Here is a 15,186-nt window from a genome sequence, read left to right on the forward strand (position 1 = left end):
ATATTGAACTTAATAAAACCTCAGAAGGCTGTTATTCTTTCTTTAAATATCCTTGCAAAATTCAAACCCACCAAAAAGAGAAGTATTAGGCTGTATTTTTCACTTCTAATAGCAGAATGGAAGAGGGGGAATACATGGAAAGGACTTGTTTACATTTGTAGAAGTAATTTTAGGTAATCTTATATAATCATTCATCTTCTGTTGTTTGAGATGCAGTGTTTCGGACCTGTGCTGTTACAGTGTGAACCGGGAGGGCATGGCAGGCAGTCACCCTTGCTGCCTGCTCCAGGTGAAGCTCGATAGGTGAACAGAGGACATGGTCTGGGTCCAGTCCCCCCACTGAAGTCACTGCCACGCAGACCGTCACAGTAATGACCGGCAGGACACAGGCGAAGGACTGGCTCTCCTGCAAACAAACGATATAAGGCTCATCAAGCACTTGCACAGGCGACATTTCTGGTCTGTTAACGCTGCACGAGCCCGGGATTAGTCTTTATTCTTAATGCATGTTTCTAATTCTCAGCTTCAGGTTTTATCTGTTATCCAATAACTAGATCCTGCCGGTATCTACTTATTTATCAATAGGCCCATAAAAACACTAAATATTTTCTGTCAGAGCTCAAACTATACAATGTTGTTCCTGCTTTGAGTCTTCACAGCTAAATCGTGTATTTTATGCTGCACTTTTATCTTGTAAAAACCCGATTACAGTAGCTCTTAAACACACTTAGCCCGTACCAGGTTTACACCAGTGCTGAGGTGGGCAGGGTAAGCAGTCCTGTACACTGGCACCTCCTGGGGAACTTCTGAAAGTATTTGCAGGACACAATTCTGCCTCCTCTGTGCCCATTGGACAGTAAAAACCTGGAGTAAAGAATACAAACAATGAATTCTAAATAGTTTAAAGAAAAAATGAACCCTCTGATCCCTCACGTAAAATAATTTCAGAATAATGTATGAAAATCTGTGTAAATACCTGGAGGACATGGTCCAGCACACTGCATGCCCCACTGGCACTGGGTCAGGTTCAATATGGCTCCCTGGGGGGTGAAATCTGCACTCCCAGAAATACAAAGATAGCCTGCAGCACACACACCCTGGATCCTACCGGTCCTGAAGAAAATATACACAGGGTTAGTTTATCTACAAAACCATGAGATACACTGCGCAGCACACATGTTCACACGAGACCATTTAGAAGACAATAAAGTGTACGGTTCATTAGATAAATAGAATGACAATTACATAATTTACACCTCCCACTTTATATTTACATTCATTATATTCATACATATTAAGGTGTTAATTTGGCTGCTCAGTGAACCGTGGATCCTGAACATGATACACTCCTGCATTCTGCTAATTGTGAGTATAATTAAAGCAGAGACGAGTGTTTGCCTTTGAGCATGTACTGCATGTGTATGCATGAGTACGGGATGCACTTGTGCATAATAGTGTGTCTGTCTGTTTACATGAATGCGTATTTCTTGATGTTTTTGATTAGCGCGTGACACGTGAGCACTTCTGAGAGTGGTGTACCTGCAGAACTTCCCTGGGGGGCAGGGTAAACACTCTCTCTCTTCTTGTAGGCCTCCTTGGTTTGAATGAGTGTATGTCCCATTAGGGCAGGGCTGAGGCACCATGGTGCCTGTAAAAAAATGCATTACATTAAAACAAAGACTGACAGCATGATTTATTACACAATGATTACCACAAAGGAAAGTGTTTTTTTAAGTGAAACACAAAACTGGGAGCACATTTTTGGTCTATTTTGCATTCTTTCTGAGGCTGAATTATGTAATACATAGATAAAATTAAAGTTGCCATCCTCTGTATTTGAAACCATCCTTTTAGAGGACCTGCAGGGCAGAATGAGTGTGGTGGGCAGGTCCATGGATCTCCCCCTATGGCCTCCTCGCAGTAGAATCCAGGTCGACATGGGATGCAGCTATCTGAGCCTGGGTTCGGCTGGTACTCTCCTGTGGGACAAGGCAGGGCCAGGGCAGAGCCTTCTGGACAGTAGTGGCCCTACAAGGGAATTTAAGTGACAAAGGCGCAACTGAGGGGTGGCACTCTATGCACCAGGACATAAATAATAATCAGCTTGGCACAAGTGCCTCTAGGAGAGATACTGTGAGGAAAACAATAAAAACAATAGAAAAGGGAAGGACGGGGAAGGCAATTCACTGGAAGAGGGAGTACAGAGAGAAACAGAACCTTACCTTGGGACAGAGGAAGGCATAAGGAGTGGTCGAAGAGAAGTCAAAGGGGCAATAGAAACCAGCAGCACAGGGACCACTGGGGCTGGCCAGACCCTCAGTGGAGCAGAAGTGACCTGCAGGGCAGGTAAAGCAGCTCTCTAATGACACACCTCCTAAGACAGGAGGATAAACAGGACAGATAACAGTGAGGGGTACAGTGGTGATGCAGATCAGACACACAAAGTACAAAATACAGGACCTCCCTCAAATTTGAATGCCAACTCACTCACTCACTTGCCAAGCAACCAACCAACTAACTAAAGTAATTAAATCCTGCATCAAAAACTGTAGTTAAGATAAAGTCTGTAAGTATCAACTGCAGCAAACTATGATATGCTATCATATATCATATTTTTTGGAATAATATAGCTGCATTTACTGCGGAAGATATTTAAGTTTGAGCTGATCTGAACAGTACGTGAGTAAATGCACTTTTCTACTACATCGACTACTGGATATCACAGGGTGATGTGACAGAAAATGCCATTTCATGATTTGTGTAAACAGTCAGTGTACCAGTGGTGTTGCGTATGCTGCCAAGAGGGCATGGAATTGGGTAGAGGCACCCTGCTGGACAGTAGTGGCCCACAGGGCAAGGGCCATTCCTGGGGAAGTTGTCATAGCTGTGGGGTGTTGGCTCTGTGGCTCCACCTTGACAGAAATAACCCTGTAAACAAGGACCTAGAAAAAAAATAGAATGACACCATTAATTCACCTGTCTGAATAAATGGTTTAACGTGTGACTGAAATAATTATCTTTGCATCTGGTCACCTTGTGGTGCTGAGGCTCCATGTGAGCTACAGTAGGATCCAGAGGTACAGGGAGTGCAGACAGAGAGAGAGTGGGCTCCTGTCTGGTTGCTGAAAGTCCCTGAAGGGCACGGCTGAGGCAGGGCTGTCCCAGCAGGACATAAATGACCTACGAAGAGAGCTTTTATTAAATATCAGTTTATCATGACCGCAGAATTTGACATTTAACCAGTGGCGAGTATTGCTGCTATATGTAGAAAGGTTGAATTATGTGGTATATACTGTAAACTGTAGTTTATTTTCACCATCCTCACCAGCCGGGCAGACAGAGGGCTCTTGAGTGGCTGAGGAGGAGCACATAGTCCCTTTAGGGCATGTTATACAGTGGGCTGCTCCAGGGGCAGGACTATAAGTGCCAGGCTCACAGGGCGCCTCACTTGCTGAGCCAACAGGACAGCTATAGCCAGCGGGACAGAGGTAGCCATGGGAACTGTCAGACGGGGTGGGACTGGAACTGCCACCCAAGCAAACATACCTATAGGCATAAACAGTGAAGGAAAAAAAAATATTACAGATACTGCCACCAGCTGCAATTAGAGAAGTTGAACAATTGGTTAGTGGGGAAATTTTGGAAAAGTTTGAGAAAAACACTGCAGTGGACATCTTGAAAATATGTGTCAGTTAAGTCCACCACAGACTTCAGATGATGTTATTACAATTACTGGTTCTGTGATGGTTAACAGTGTACATCTGTTAGTATGTGCTCCATATAACTACTTTGTGAAGGCAGAATTTCCCTGCACAACATTCCAACAATTGTAATGATTCATTTAAGTACATAATCAATCAAATTATAATAAATGATCATATTAATTAATCAAATTGACGTAAGTGTAACCACTTCGAATTGGTAATCAGTTAGTCATAAATATTCCCAACAGTGCAGATACCGACAATTTTTTCTGTTTGATGAAGACAATGCACTATTAATGTTAAAGCAGACATATTATGCCATTTCAGTTTTTCCCTATCCTGTAGTGTTTTTTATCTGTTCTTCTGCATCTAATTTTTTAAAAGTAAAAAAAAAAAAAAAGTCTGCATCAAGAGGAGCTCCTCTCTCCCACATGTAATGCCTCGTCAGAAGTCCCGCCTTTAATTACGTCTAAGCTACATCACCGTGTCACACTTTGTATGATTTATGCCTCATGGCCAGTTTGGCACTAGGAACTGATATAGCACAGCTGCTTGGTTGTTCTTAAGGCCCCCACACACCGCCCAGACTCAAACCAACAGCCAACTGCCTTTATCCGACCACTCTGTTGCCTCTTGTCTGACCCATTCGGCAGAAAAGTTGCATTGAACACGCCGCTTCGACGTGCTGCCAGCTCCACAGTAGTGTGTACGTTCTGCGCTTGCGCGAGATGCAATAAGTGAGTGGCACTAGTGTTGTGTATAAAAAAGACACTGCACGAGAGCTTTATGCACGCAACTGTCTTTACTTTCAATCAAAATGAAACTTAACTATTTGAGACAAAAACAGCTGCATACTAAACATGCAGCAAGGCATTACCGAACGAACACAGATTAATTCATCCATGCCAGTAACGTTACTCCAAAACATGAAAACAGGGAACGACAGAACGGAGTGCATAGAAAAACTAAGCGCACACAGTATTCCTCCCCTCCCACACACCACGCTGATTCGCTAGCAAACCGGTAATCAGAATGGTCATACAGCTGGCACACAACCAATCAGAGAATCCAATGGCTTAGACAGCCAACAGCCAACTTCCACAGACTTTGCATGTTGAATCGGAGCAGACAACGTCCGCATGGCTCCGAAAGCTTCCAATGCAGCTGAACACACCGAACAGATTTGTTCCCGACTTCATCCGAGTCTCCCAAAACGCTTCCGACGTCCAACGGTTGGGCCGGTGTGTTCCAGCCTTTAGTGGTGCTGCCTTAGGCGTGCATGAGTCATCCAATCAGAGCTAAAACATAGCATCTCTGACGGGGGGGGATACATAGCTGCAACAATGGAAAGTATGCGAAAACTGATGTGTTTTTTTTAGCATTGAAGCATGTTAACACATTGTTGTAGTTACCTAAAATACAATTATGAACCTGAGAAATGAGCATGATATGTCTCCTTTAATTCAGTTACCTTAATACTTAGGGTTATACTTCAAAATGATCCATATTAGGTTCTAATTATTCAGAAGTAAGCACCATCACTTGCTTAGTGAAGCATGTTTCCTGAAATAAAATGCTCATAATAAATAATAACTGGCAGTGATTTGTGTCAGATACACTAAAACTAATGTTTTATTTATTGTTTTTGAATTACTTTGAATGTTAATTCTACTTGCCCCTAAGTTACATCAGATCTTCTTATTTACAGTTTTTAAACTGAATAGAAATAAACTCCCTTGGTAGACACACTGAAGTGCTACGGCTGTTTTAAAGTGGGTTTTTATCGCTAAGTATACTGCAGAGCATATTGCAACAGTTAGAAATGAGTTGTGTGGATCTTGTCCTGCTGAGGACACCTGCTCCCCCTTATTGAGACTAAACAGACTCTTATGCAAAAGACATCTGCTGTCTTCGATTATCTGTCTGATATTGTTCATGTGAACACTGGGTTGTGATTGATTTTTTTAAACATTATATATCTAGCTTGCATCTTGTACTGGTCCCTTTAATCCATGTACAAATCCTACACATAAATCCAAAATGCTTTAAGATATAAGGTGAGAACACTTTGAATTAGACACGAGGGAGAAACTGACAGAGGGAGAGAGGGAAAGAAAAAAATTTTTTTGGACCATCTTCTCCACAGATGAAATCAGTGAAGCCAACAAAGTAAATACCTATTATGAAAAAATGGCAAAACTGTGCAGTCAGAGTGGGGAGATGAAACTGAAGTGGCAGAAGTGTTTACCCAGCATGACATGGGAGAGCATCTGAGAGCTCTGCTATTGCAGGCCTGTCACAAAACAGTCCAGGGGGGCATGGGGGGCATTCATCAGCACCCTTCAGTCCCCAGGAGATGGAGAGAGATCCTGTGGGGCAGGGGAGTGGATAGCCAGTGCCAGAGGGGCAGTAGTGGCCGGAAGGACAAAGAAGGCTTCTGGTAGAATTCCCCTGGGAAGAAGCAGAAAAATAAAAACATAGAAAAAACTGAACTGTACTTGGCTTGATTTCCCAAGAATGCATTCTGGCATTTCTGTAAAGCATGCATTTAGAAACCAGTCCTAATGGTTACTAATGCCCTGAGGTCTCTAGAGGCTGAAATGTTTATTACACTGCACAATACAAAAGCGCTTAAAGAGCCTTCCATGGAGTGGGACTAAAAATATGATGTGGAGGGGGTCATGCGGTCATTACATCAAAACAAAATATTCCCATGAGAGTTTGAATGTGCTCAGCAATATGGCTTTAGTCCCCTTTTGATTATACAATATGTCATGTGTGTGTATGTGTGTGTATGTGTGTGTGTGTGTGTGTGTGTGTGTGTGTGTGCGTGCGTGTGTGTGTGTGCGTGTGTGTGTGTGTGTGTGTGTGTGTGTGTGTGTGTGTGTGTGTGTGTGTGTGAGTTCTAACATTTTTGGCCTTAAAGGATACTGAGTAAAGCTTATTTGTGACCAAAATCAAAGCAGAAATGTCTTTCGTAAAATTAATGATAACATCACAGTTAGATTTTAATAATTCTCGAGGAAAAGCGACTCATCGTCAAAGAGCCATTAATAACAAGAGCAAATTTCCCAGTAAACGCAATAATTTTTTATATCTTGTGTGCTACAGTAAATTGACATTTCAGCTAATGGTGCTTTTAGAAGAATGATACTGGGCCGTAAAACAAGGAAAGTATTGAGAGACTGTGCTCAGTCAATCATCTACTCAGATTCTGATTATATTTCTTGGGGAAATACGGAAATCTTAAAGATGCAATACGTCAAATGCAGGCTGGCCACTTAAGGGGAGTGTTGGTGTTGAGGTACAAAGTGGCTAAAGGGCTAGCTGGTTATCGAATAACATCAATAGATATCTCTGCAACACAGTACATAGACGTCTTTGACATTATGTCAAAACTGTTCACATTCTATTGATAATGTTAATTCAGTTCTTTAAACAAAATTCTTACATACTGCACCTTTAACATCCTTTCTTATTTCATTAAATGAAAGGTCAATGGGTCACCAGTATCATTATGAATCATTCTCTGGGAACAAATGATCGATCAATCAGTGTCACCAGGTGACAGAAGCGACAGTGAACAAGAACAGCACCTGGTACTCAGTGGAGTTCGGGCTGGTTGATCCAGCAGGGCAGTAAAATCCTGCCTCACAGAGTCCTGTTGGCTCGGACAGACCAGGGTGAGAACAGAACATTCCTGCAGGAAACACCAACAGAATGAAGTGATGAGGATTTAAAACACACTGATTTGACATGCACAAAGGATTAATTCGGGTTAGGTTCTAATGATGTACAACAAAACACAGAATCTTTTCCATACCAGCAGGGCAGAGCAGGCAGGCCTGAGGACTGGAGGCTCCGAGCTGGCTCTGCACAGTGCCAGCTGGACAAGGGAACTCCAGTCCTAGAGTCACTCCTGGAGGACAGTAGTATCCCACAGGACACAGTGCAGGCTGTACAGTGCCTTCAGCTGAGCCGCACACAGAGGAATTAATAAAAACAGATGATATCTGATGAGACCAATTAATTGTATTTTCACAACTTTAGCTTGTCTCTGACATTGAAAAGACAGAAAGCTGCATAATCAACGAAACTGTGAAATCAGTTGTCAGTTAGATTGTCTGAGATAAAGCGAGGTGTCACCTAAATTAGCCGTGGCCATTTTATCCGAGATGTCTCAGCTCTGCTTCAATTAGAGAAAGCATGCGCTTCCCAGTATGACTTTCGACAATCCCAATAGAACCTCAGCCAATTTGTTGTTCTCATTAAGAGCTGAACATATGGGGCTCGTTAACATTCAGCAGCTACAGTAGCCAGACAATGATCTGTGTCCTTTTGACATGTCTGTGATCATAGCGGTGAACCTCATGTACCTGATCTGCATGCTAACTTTGTCTGAATACGCTTAGTACACTGGAAATTTACTTTGCAAAGTTTATCTCCCAGAGAGAACTGAATAATGAGATTCCATGGCATGTCATGCTCCAAGGAATTTGGCTATTTTACATACCCTTATGACCTTTATTTATGGTACACTCAATACATGTAGTTTGTGTGATGACATGATTTTGAATGTCCCATGAAACACTGTTATTTTCATTCATTAAATAATCAATTTCTGGCAACATTCTTGCAAGTAGATTTAATTATGTGGCATGGTGCCTCACCTTTTCGTGGAAGCCTTGAGGGGGAAGTGATTTATTTTCAAATGTTCTCTCTTTTTTTTTCTCTTCTATGTTTATGATTTGAGAACTGGTGAAAAAAAGGTTTAGCAAGGATAATCATCCTAAATAAATAATAACAAAAATAATAATAATAATAATAATAATAATAATAATAATAAACTACAAACAAACTAATTCTTTTGCAATTCAGTGCAATTGAATAAAAATAAAGTGAAATCTGTGCGAAAAAAATATATTTTCACAGATAAAATAAAAATGAAAGAACTTTGAAAGAGGATCCTGTCCAATCCTTTTTTCCAGCAATTTTTAAGTCATAAACAGAGGAGAGAATTTTTCTATTTTAGATTAGACTCAAAAAAAGATCTCTTTAGCCCCTTAGGACTTCCATAACATTTCCTGTTTTTCTTTTCTTATATGTTCTATACATCTTGACAGATTGTCAGTGACAGTTAGTAAAAGAACGGAGAATAACTTAGTATGATCAATAAAATGTGATACTGAGCAAAAGTAATGTGCAGTATTCTATCATTTTGTATGATTACTACTGGAAAATAATTAATCATCTCCATAGTATCCTCTGTTGTTGAAGATTATCTAGCTCATCATGTGTATGATTACTTAAGGACAATGTTTCCTACCATTACAGTAGTATCCAGGAGTACAGGTGGTGCAGTTGTCTTGATGCATGTTGCCTGTTTCAGAGCTGAATGTTCCTGCAGGACAAGGCATGGGGACTGGTGTTCCACTGGGGCAGAAAAACCCAGCTGGGCACAGAGCCTCATCTGCTCTGCTGGATCCCCAGTCACAGTAAAACCCTGCCAAGCAATCTCCTTTGGCACAAAAATGAAAAACAACACATTTTTGTGGAGGATACTAACTTTAAAAATAAATCAAATCAGCACAAAATTGCATTAAAACAAATGGAAACTCACTGGAAAAACCTACACATTACTCAATATCACTCAAGGACTCTTTTATTCCATCTACCTGCTCTCTGCCCCTGTCGGCAGAAAACTCCAGGCGGACAGAGAGAACCAGTTCTGTTGTCAGTCGGGTTGGGCACCGTGGCACCCATCAGACAAAGAAACCCGGCAGCACACACTCCTGACGGCTCGACCAAACCTTCAGACCCACAGAACTGACCCGCTGGACACGCCAGGCACTCACCTGCAAACACAGATGGACAGCTTTGACCTCAGTCCAAGCAGCAAAACAAGCTACCTGCCAGGTGAGATCAATCATCAAGTGTCTCAGATGGTTGCACACTGCTACAAGTGTCCAAGTCTGGGAGCAAAATAACTTAAGGAGGATCATTTGAAGAAAAATGAGGGTCCTTTTTTTGTTTTGTTTCGTAGGTTTTTCAAACTTTTCTTATTAATGCAGATTAGAAAGGAAAATTGGATTTGAATAATCAGTAGTTCACTGTTCCAAAACGAAACACTTGCCCTAACAAGCAATTAATTCTCCTTCTCAGTCAGCAAAAAAAGCCAAACAACAGCACAAGGAAATTCACATGTTTTTTTGGCTTTTTACCTGTGGTGGTGAGACCCTGATTGGGACTGTAGGTGCCTTTGGGGCAGGGGAGAGGTTGTCTGTCCGGACTCTCCCTGGGACAGATGTAGCCAGCTGGGCAGGGCAGAGGGCTGGTGGGGCTGGAACTCAGTGACTGGCAGTGGAACCCAGGAGGACAGGGATTACACTCTGTCTGACCCGATAAATCCTGGAACCAGCCTGGCAAAGACATTCAGTCAGTGAGGACATCTCCCGATAGCACAGAGCTCAGGTCATACAGTACGGCTTCTTGTTTACCAAACGGGCACGGCTTGCAGTCATCTCTGCCTTTCCCTCCAGTCTCATTTTGGTACGAGCCAGCTGGGCAGGGTGATGGCACGCTGCTGCCCTCTGTGCAGTAGTGGCCTGCTGGACAAACACCTCCAGATACACTTGACATTGGAGTGGCAGTCTTGGATCCCTCTAGACAGTAGAAACCTGGGGAGAAGCACTTCCAATAAAATGTTTGAAAAAGCATCATTTTCACATTAGCTGAAATCATCTGTCCTATTTCTGACCTGGCAGGCAGGGTCCAGAGACGGCGAAGAGGCCTGTCCCTGAACAGTAGAAGCCAGGACTGCAGCTGCGACACTGAGACTTATCCACAAGCCCGCTCTGCTCACTGTCCAGAGAGGTGAACATTTTTTACATCACGTTACTGTAATGCAGCCTTTAAAAACAGAAAAAGACAACAATTGTGCCATATCCCCACACCACCATCTATTGATATATTGCACAGCTATTAATAGAGGAAGATGAAATAGTAAACAGACATAATGCAGGATAAGCACCTGAATGTTCCTTTTGGGCATGGTTTTGGTACTGAAGTCCCCAGAGAGCAGAAAAAGCCCGGAGGACATGGGAATCCAGTCAATCTGTCTAGTGGTGAAGGTTCAGCAGCTCCCCCTACACAAACAAAGCCTGCAGCACATGGCCCAGTGGGGAAAGTCCTTCCTTAAAGAAATAACAGAGCAGCCATTTCCCTCTAATTGTTTCTGGATTACACCAAAAAACAGAGAAAGATAGATATCTGTGATACACATACGTAATAAAAAACTGATATGGAGTGAGAGGATTTATTGTACCTGGTTCTTTACAGTACATCCCAACGTCACACAGTGAGCACTGCCACTCTTCAATCAATCCTGACATGTTTCCATAGGTCCCTGCTGGACATGGTTGTTGACTTGCTGCTCCGCTGGGACAGTAAAATCCTCTTTCACATGGCAGTGGAAGCGTCATTCCTGATGTGCAGACACGGTGTAGAATACGTTTATGTTTAGAGCTGCTCAATGCTTTGTTATCCGGCGATTATCCAGCCCATCGGCGTTACCTTGATGTTGACAATAGAAACCAGCAGGGCATGTCTCGCAGTTGCCCTGGCCTTGCCTGGACTGGTAGCTGCCTGGGAGACAGGCTGTCGGTCTGGCGCTGCCCTGGAGCGACAGTTAAATTTATTTTTTTAGATTTCATATCAGGGGAGTAACATGCATCATCAGGCGTAATCATGGTGCAACAATGAGACAGAGACAGACGCATCAACGTAAGGGGAGAGAGACCGTCGGGAAAAACAGGAAGAGAACATCAACTGACTTTCAGTCAGTGATGGAATGTAGAATGTTTGAGTAAAGTACATTTACTCAAGTAAAGGCACTCAGGTAATAGTACTTTACTTGAGTAGTTGAGTAATTTGTTAGGAGGCAAATATTTTGCTCCTCTACATTTCTTTGATTACTTTAGTTACTATTTACCTTGAAGATTGCATGATGCATCAGTGCTGAGTCAGACAAATACACAATTTTAATCCAATATTTTAATGCTAATCCTTTAAAAGTTAGTTTGAAAAGTTATTTTGCGATCAAATATTTGAATACTTCTTACAACACTGCTTATTTTATGCAGTGATGCACTTTTCGTGACAGACTGAGGAGGAAGACTCATGCTGAGACATGCAATATTCAGCACTGATGACCGACAATAGCTTGAGGACTCATACTGGACAGCTGACCTTCTCACAACAATGTCCTACTGAGCAGATATGTTGCTGCGGTCTCTCTGAGCTCTGGCCCTCAGGACAGTAGTAGCCTTCTGCACACTGGCCACTTGGCTCAGCTCTTCCTCTGTGGTGGCAGTAGTGACCCGCGGGACACTGCTGGCAAGCCTCAACCGTGGATCCACCGAGGGAACCTAGTGTTAAGCACACAATAGACACATCAGTATGAAATGAATTCACAGATTGATTTACTTTGCTCGGTGTTTTATCTATACACAGTGTTTGCTGACTCGCAAAATAATCACCGAATTCCTTCATAAGTTGGCGTAATGAAACATTAAAATAGATAACAATGCTAATGCGATGCAAAGTACATACCTATTCCCTCATCCGCTCTCTAATTCATAAACGTACAAAAGAGCTACAGCACATTCTAATAGGATTCTAGTTGTCCGCCGCGAGACAAGAATACAATTACACGATTTTACCTCCTCGTGACTGAAATTATTCATAGGAGCCCAGGGGAGAGAAAAAGGGGGCTTCGATGGAAGTTTTCACATTTCTCCGCATGACTGAACTCCAAAGATAGACACCAGTTGTGTGGGGACATTGGTGAGAAAAACTGACAATGCGTGCAACAAAGAGGATTAGGAGTTGTATCTCTCACTTTACTATTGTGCCTGATTCATTCATTCATCATTAATTCATGATTGGGAAAAGAGGACGGGATTACTGACTTCTCTATTCAATGGAAGAGAAGACACGCAGGACAAGCAGAACCTCAAGACAATTAAACTGTTCACAAAAATGAACAATACATTTGATTTTTAGATGAATCGAACAATTACAGCTGTAATGCCAAAGAGCAATTTTCTCACTTTTTATGGTTCCAAGAGGGCAGGGCAGAGGAAGAGGAGTTCCAAGGGGGCAGTAGTGTCCAGTGGGGCAAGAGGTGGTATGGGGGTCAAAGGAGCCTTTTGGGCAGAAATATCCTGCAGCACAGGGCCCTGCCGGGGCGTCTAATCCAGTCTGGTTACAGTAAGAGCCAGCCTCACAGGGCTGGGGATAGGCAGAACCAAGAGGGCAATAGAAACCTGAAAAGTAGCCAAAAAATGTATCACTGAGATTAATCAACGTCAGCGAGGCAAAAAGTCCAATCAGGAGGATTACTGTTCTCATGCACATGCTCCCTCTGGAGTAACAGGATTTTCTCTAAACTTTTTCTCTTAACTTTTTATTCCCACACTCCTTATTGCAGCTTCTTCTATTTACAGTAAACCCTTCACATTTTTTTTATGTTCCAGCAGGCTGTAATTACTTTGCTGCCAGAAGTTTAAACCTGCTCCTTACTGGTTTGACATAAGCTGCTATTTCAGTGCTGCTGTTTAATGTGCATCACCTCCCAACCACCTCCAGCCTCCTCAAGGGGGAAGTCGAACTCAAGCAGTTCTGCTCTTAGGTCTTCAAATAGAGGGAATTCGAACCTTCAAGGGTTTAATTGCTTTAGAATGTTTGTTGCATAACCATCAGCGATTACCTTGTGCTGCCATCACTGATTGACAGTACAATGATTGGCAAAGCCTTTTCTGTAGTTCTTGACTTAAAGGAGCACTGTGTTGGAACTGAACACCAGGATTCAGACTCAAGACAATTAGAGGGCAGGATATTGTTAGAATAGACGCTAGCTGTAGCGGCTATGAGCTTATAAGCTCTGTTAGCCATGCAACTAGCAGTCCAGACAGGGAGTTACCTGAATAACGCCACCACTCAGGAGCTTTAGACCAGGTTCCAGTCATTGTTTTCTCTGACAGGAAACCTTTTTATTTCTTTTTGATTCTGGCTTGAGATCTTGAGATCTTGAGATCTTGATCTGGCGAGAGCACATATTTGTCAAAGAACCAATAGGTCTGAGAAGTGTGGGAGCAAGCCCACACATTTTTTATATTTCTTTTCTAAACACAGCTGTTAGCAGGATGCAAGCGAGCAGTAAGTTTTAATGTATTTATTTGTGTAAGATTAACAACTGTAACATGATGAGGCTGAAACCAAATTAATTTTGTTTTAGTGCCATACCACCAGACTACAGAGCAGCGTCTTTCCTCAGGCTGTGAGATGCCTCAATTCATCCTCAGCAAAAATAGCAGTCATTTTATGACTTATCCAACCTGGAGACAAGCATTACTGATTCTAATTATGATAATTATGATTATGATTCTATAATTATGATATAGGAATCTTCTCACTAGTGGCCTCGTTTGTGTATGTAGGTCGAATAGAGGCATCAGCACTAGATTGAGTAACCCTGTTTCATAACCAGTTAAAAGTTACTTGTAGTACATTTAAAGAGTGTCGAAATAAAACCAAGATAAAGCGACAGTCTATTATAGCTGGAATATGAGACACACAGATGAAATCAGTCAGATGTCACAACAATTACAGCAAGTAGGACTGCCGTGTCATGAGCAAGGAAGATAACACGTGAGCCTGAGGGAATGATCAAAGTTTAACATTGAGTGCACAAGTTCACTGTCAGGATTTACCCACCCCTGGGGCATATATCCCCTCTGTAGGTGGAACAGGCGTAATGTGAACTCTTGAGACGTGGCGGTGGGTGAGTCACAATATGGTCTGAATCTGCCTGTGGCGCCGCTACCATTTCGATCCAGGTCGCGTCCCCGCCTGTAATAGAACGGATGATAAGGCATGAAAGATGTCTGAGTTAATGTCTGTGTCTTGCAGACAAGAAACCAAAGTGGAGCCACTCTTCTCTTCCTACATGCTGATTTAACGGTTTTGACTTCCAAGGGAACAACATCTTTAAACAACGTAACACTGTAAGGCACTGATTCATTGTAGAATACTTTAAGGGAAGGTCAAACTAAAAAGCCAGTGCTTTGTGGGACATTTATCACAACAAGTAAGGCTTTGAAGAAACTGATGTACTGCCCTTTTACTGGAAGTATTTATTGTGTTATTACAAACTGGAGAAACCCATATTTTACCAGGATTACTGGAGTTACTGATGCAGGACAGATTGTGCATCCAGAAGGCTGCGCCTGTCTTTGTGGTATACGCCTCTAGTACCTCACAAAGACAGCTGAACAGAGAGGAATTGGCTCGGGGTGTTGGGCTACCGGCTCCTCCAGAGCAGAAGAAACCTGCAGAACACAGACCTAACACAGGGAGATTAAGGAAAAGGGTTGCAAGAATGAATTAGTTCATTATATGTGATCCTCGCTTGACAATCAGA

At 42.4% G+C, this 15,186-nt stretch overlaps 1 protein-coding gene across 11 annotated transcripts in view; it reads right to left on the bottom strand.

The window, feature by feature from the left end:
* LOC115572556 (zonadhesin) overlaps nt 1–15,186 on the bottom strand; it is a 60,174-nt gene that overhangs the window by 12,942 nt on the left and 32,046 nt on the right. For all 11 annotated transcript variants that reach the window (XR_003982105.1, XR_003982106.1, XM_030402756.1 and 8 more), the window contains 24 exons: nt 14,939–15,109; nt 14,481–14,615; nt 12,815–13,030; nt 11,952–12,130; nt 11,277–11,379; nt 11,029–11,187; nt 10,735–10,897; nt 10,462–10,565; nt 10,202–10,381; nt 9,926–10,123; nt 9,380–9,559; nt 9,031–9,222; nt 7,528–7,677; nt 7,301–7,404; nt 5,953–6,155; nt 3,326–3,546; nt 3,034–3,180; nt 2,778–2,942; nt 2,223–2,374; nt 1,860–2,028; nt 1,540–1,648; nt 977–1,113; nt 739–864; nt 227–406 (listed from right to left, as the gene is read on the bottom strand). Coding sequence is in view for 9 of the 11 variants with exons in the window: in XM_030402756.1 (XP_030258616.1) it covers nt 227–406; nt 739–864; nt 977–1,113; nt 1,540–1,648; nt 1,860–2,028; nt 2,223–2,374; nt 2,778–2,942; nt 3,034–3,180; nt 3,326–3,546; nt 5,953–6,155; nt 7,301–7,404; nt 7,528–7,677; nt 9,031–9,222; nt 9,380–9,559; nt 9,926–10,123; nt 10,202–10,381; nt 10,462–10,565; nt 10,735–10,897; nt 11,029–11,187; nt 11,277–11,379; nt 11,952–12,130; nt 12,815–13,030; nt 14,481–14,615; nt 14,939–15,109 (3,843 nt within the window). In the remaining 2 variants the exon portion in view is untranslated. The remainder of the gene's footprint in view (nt 1–226; nt 407–738; nt 865–976; nt 1,114–1,539; nt 1,649–1,859; nt 2,029–2,222; nt 2,375–2,777; nt 2,943–3,033; nt 3,181–3,325; nt 3,547–5,952; nt 6,156–7,300; nt 7,405–7,527; nt 7,678–9,030; nt 9,223–9,379; nt 9,560–9,925; nt 10,124–10,201; nt 10,382–10,461; nt 10,566–10,734; nt 10,898–11,028; nt 11,188–11,276; nt 11,380–11,951; nt 12,131–12,814; nt 13,031–14,480; nt 14,616–14,938; nt 15,110–15,186) is intronic.

Source organism: Sparus aurata, chromosome 2 (genome assembly GCF_900880675.1).
Source record: "Sparus aurata chromosome 2, fSpaAur1.1, whole genome shotgun sequence".
In the NCBI taxonomy this organism is placed as follows: domain Eukaryota; kingdom Metazoa; phylum Chordata; class Actinopteri; order Spariformes; family Sparidae; genus Sparus; species Sparus aurata.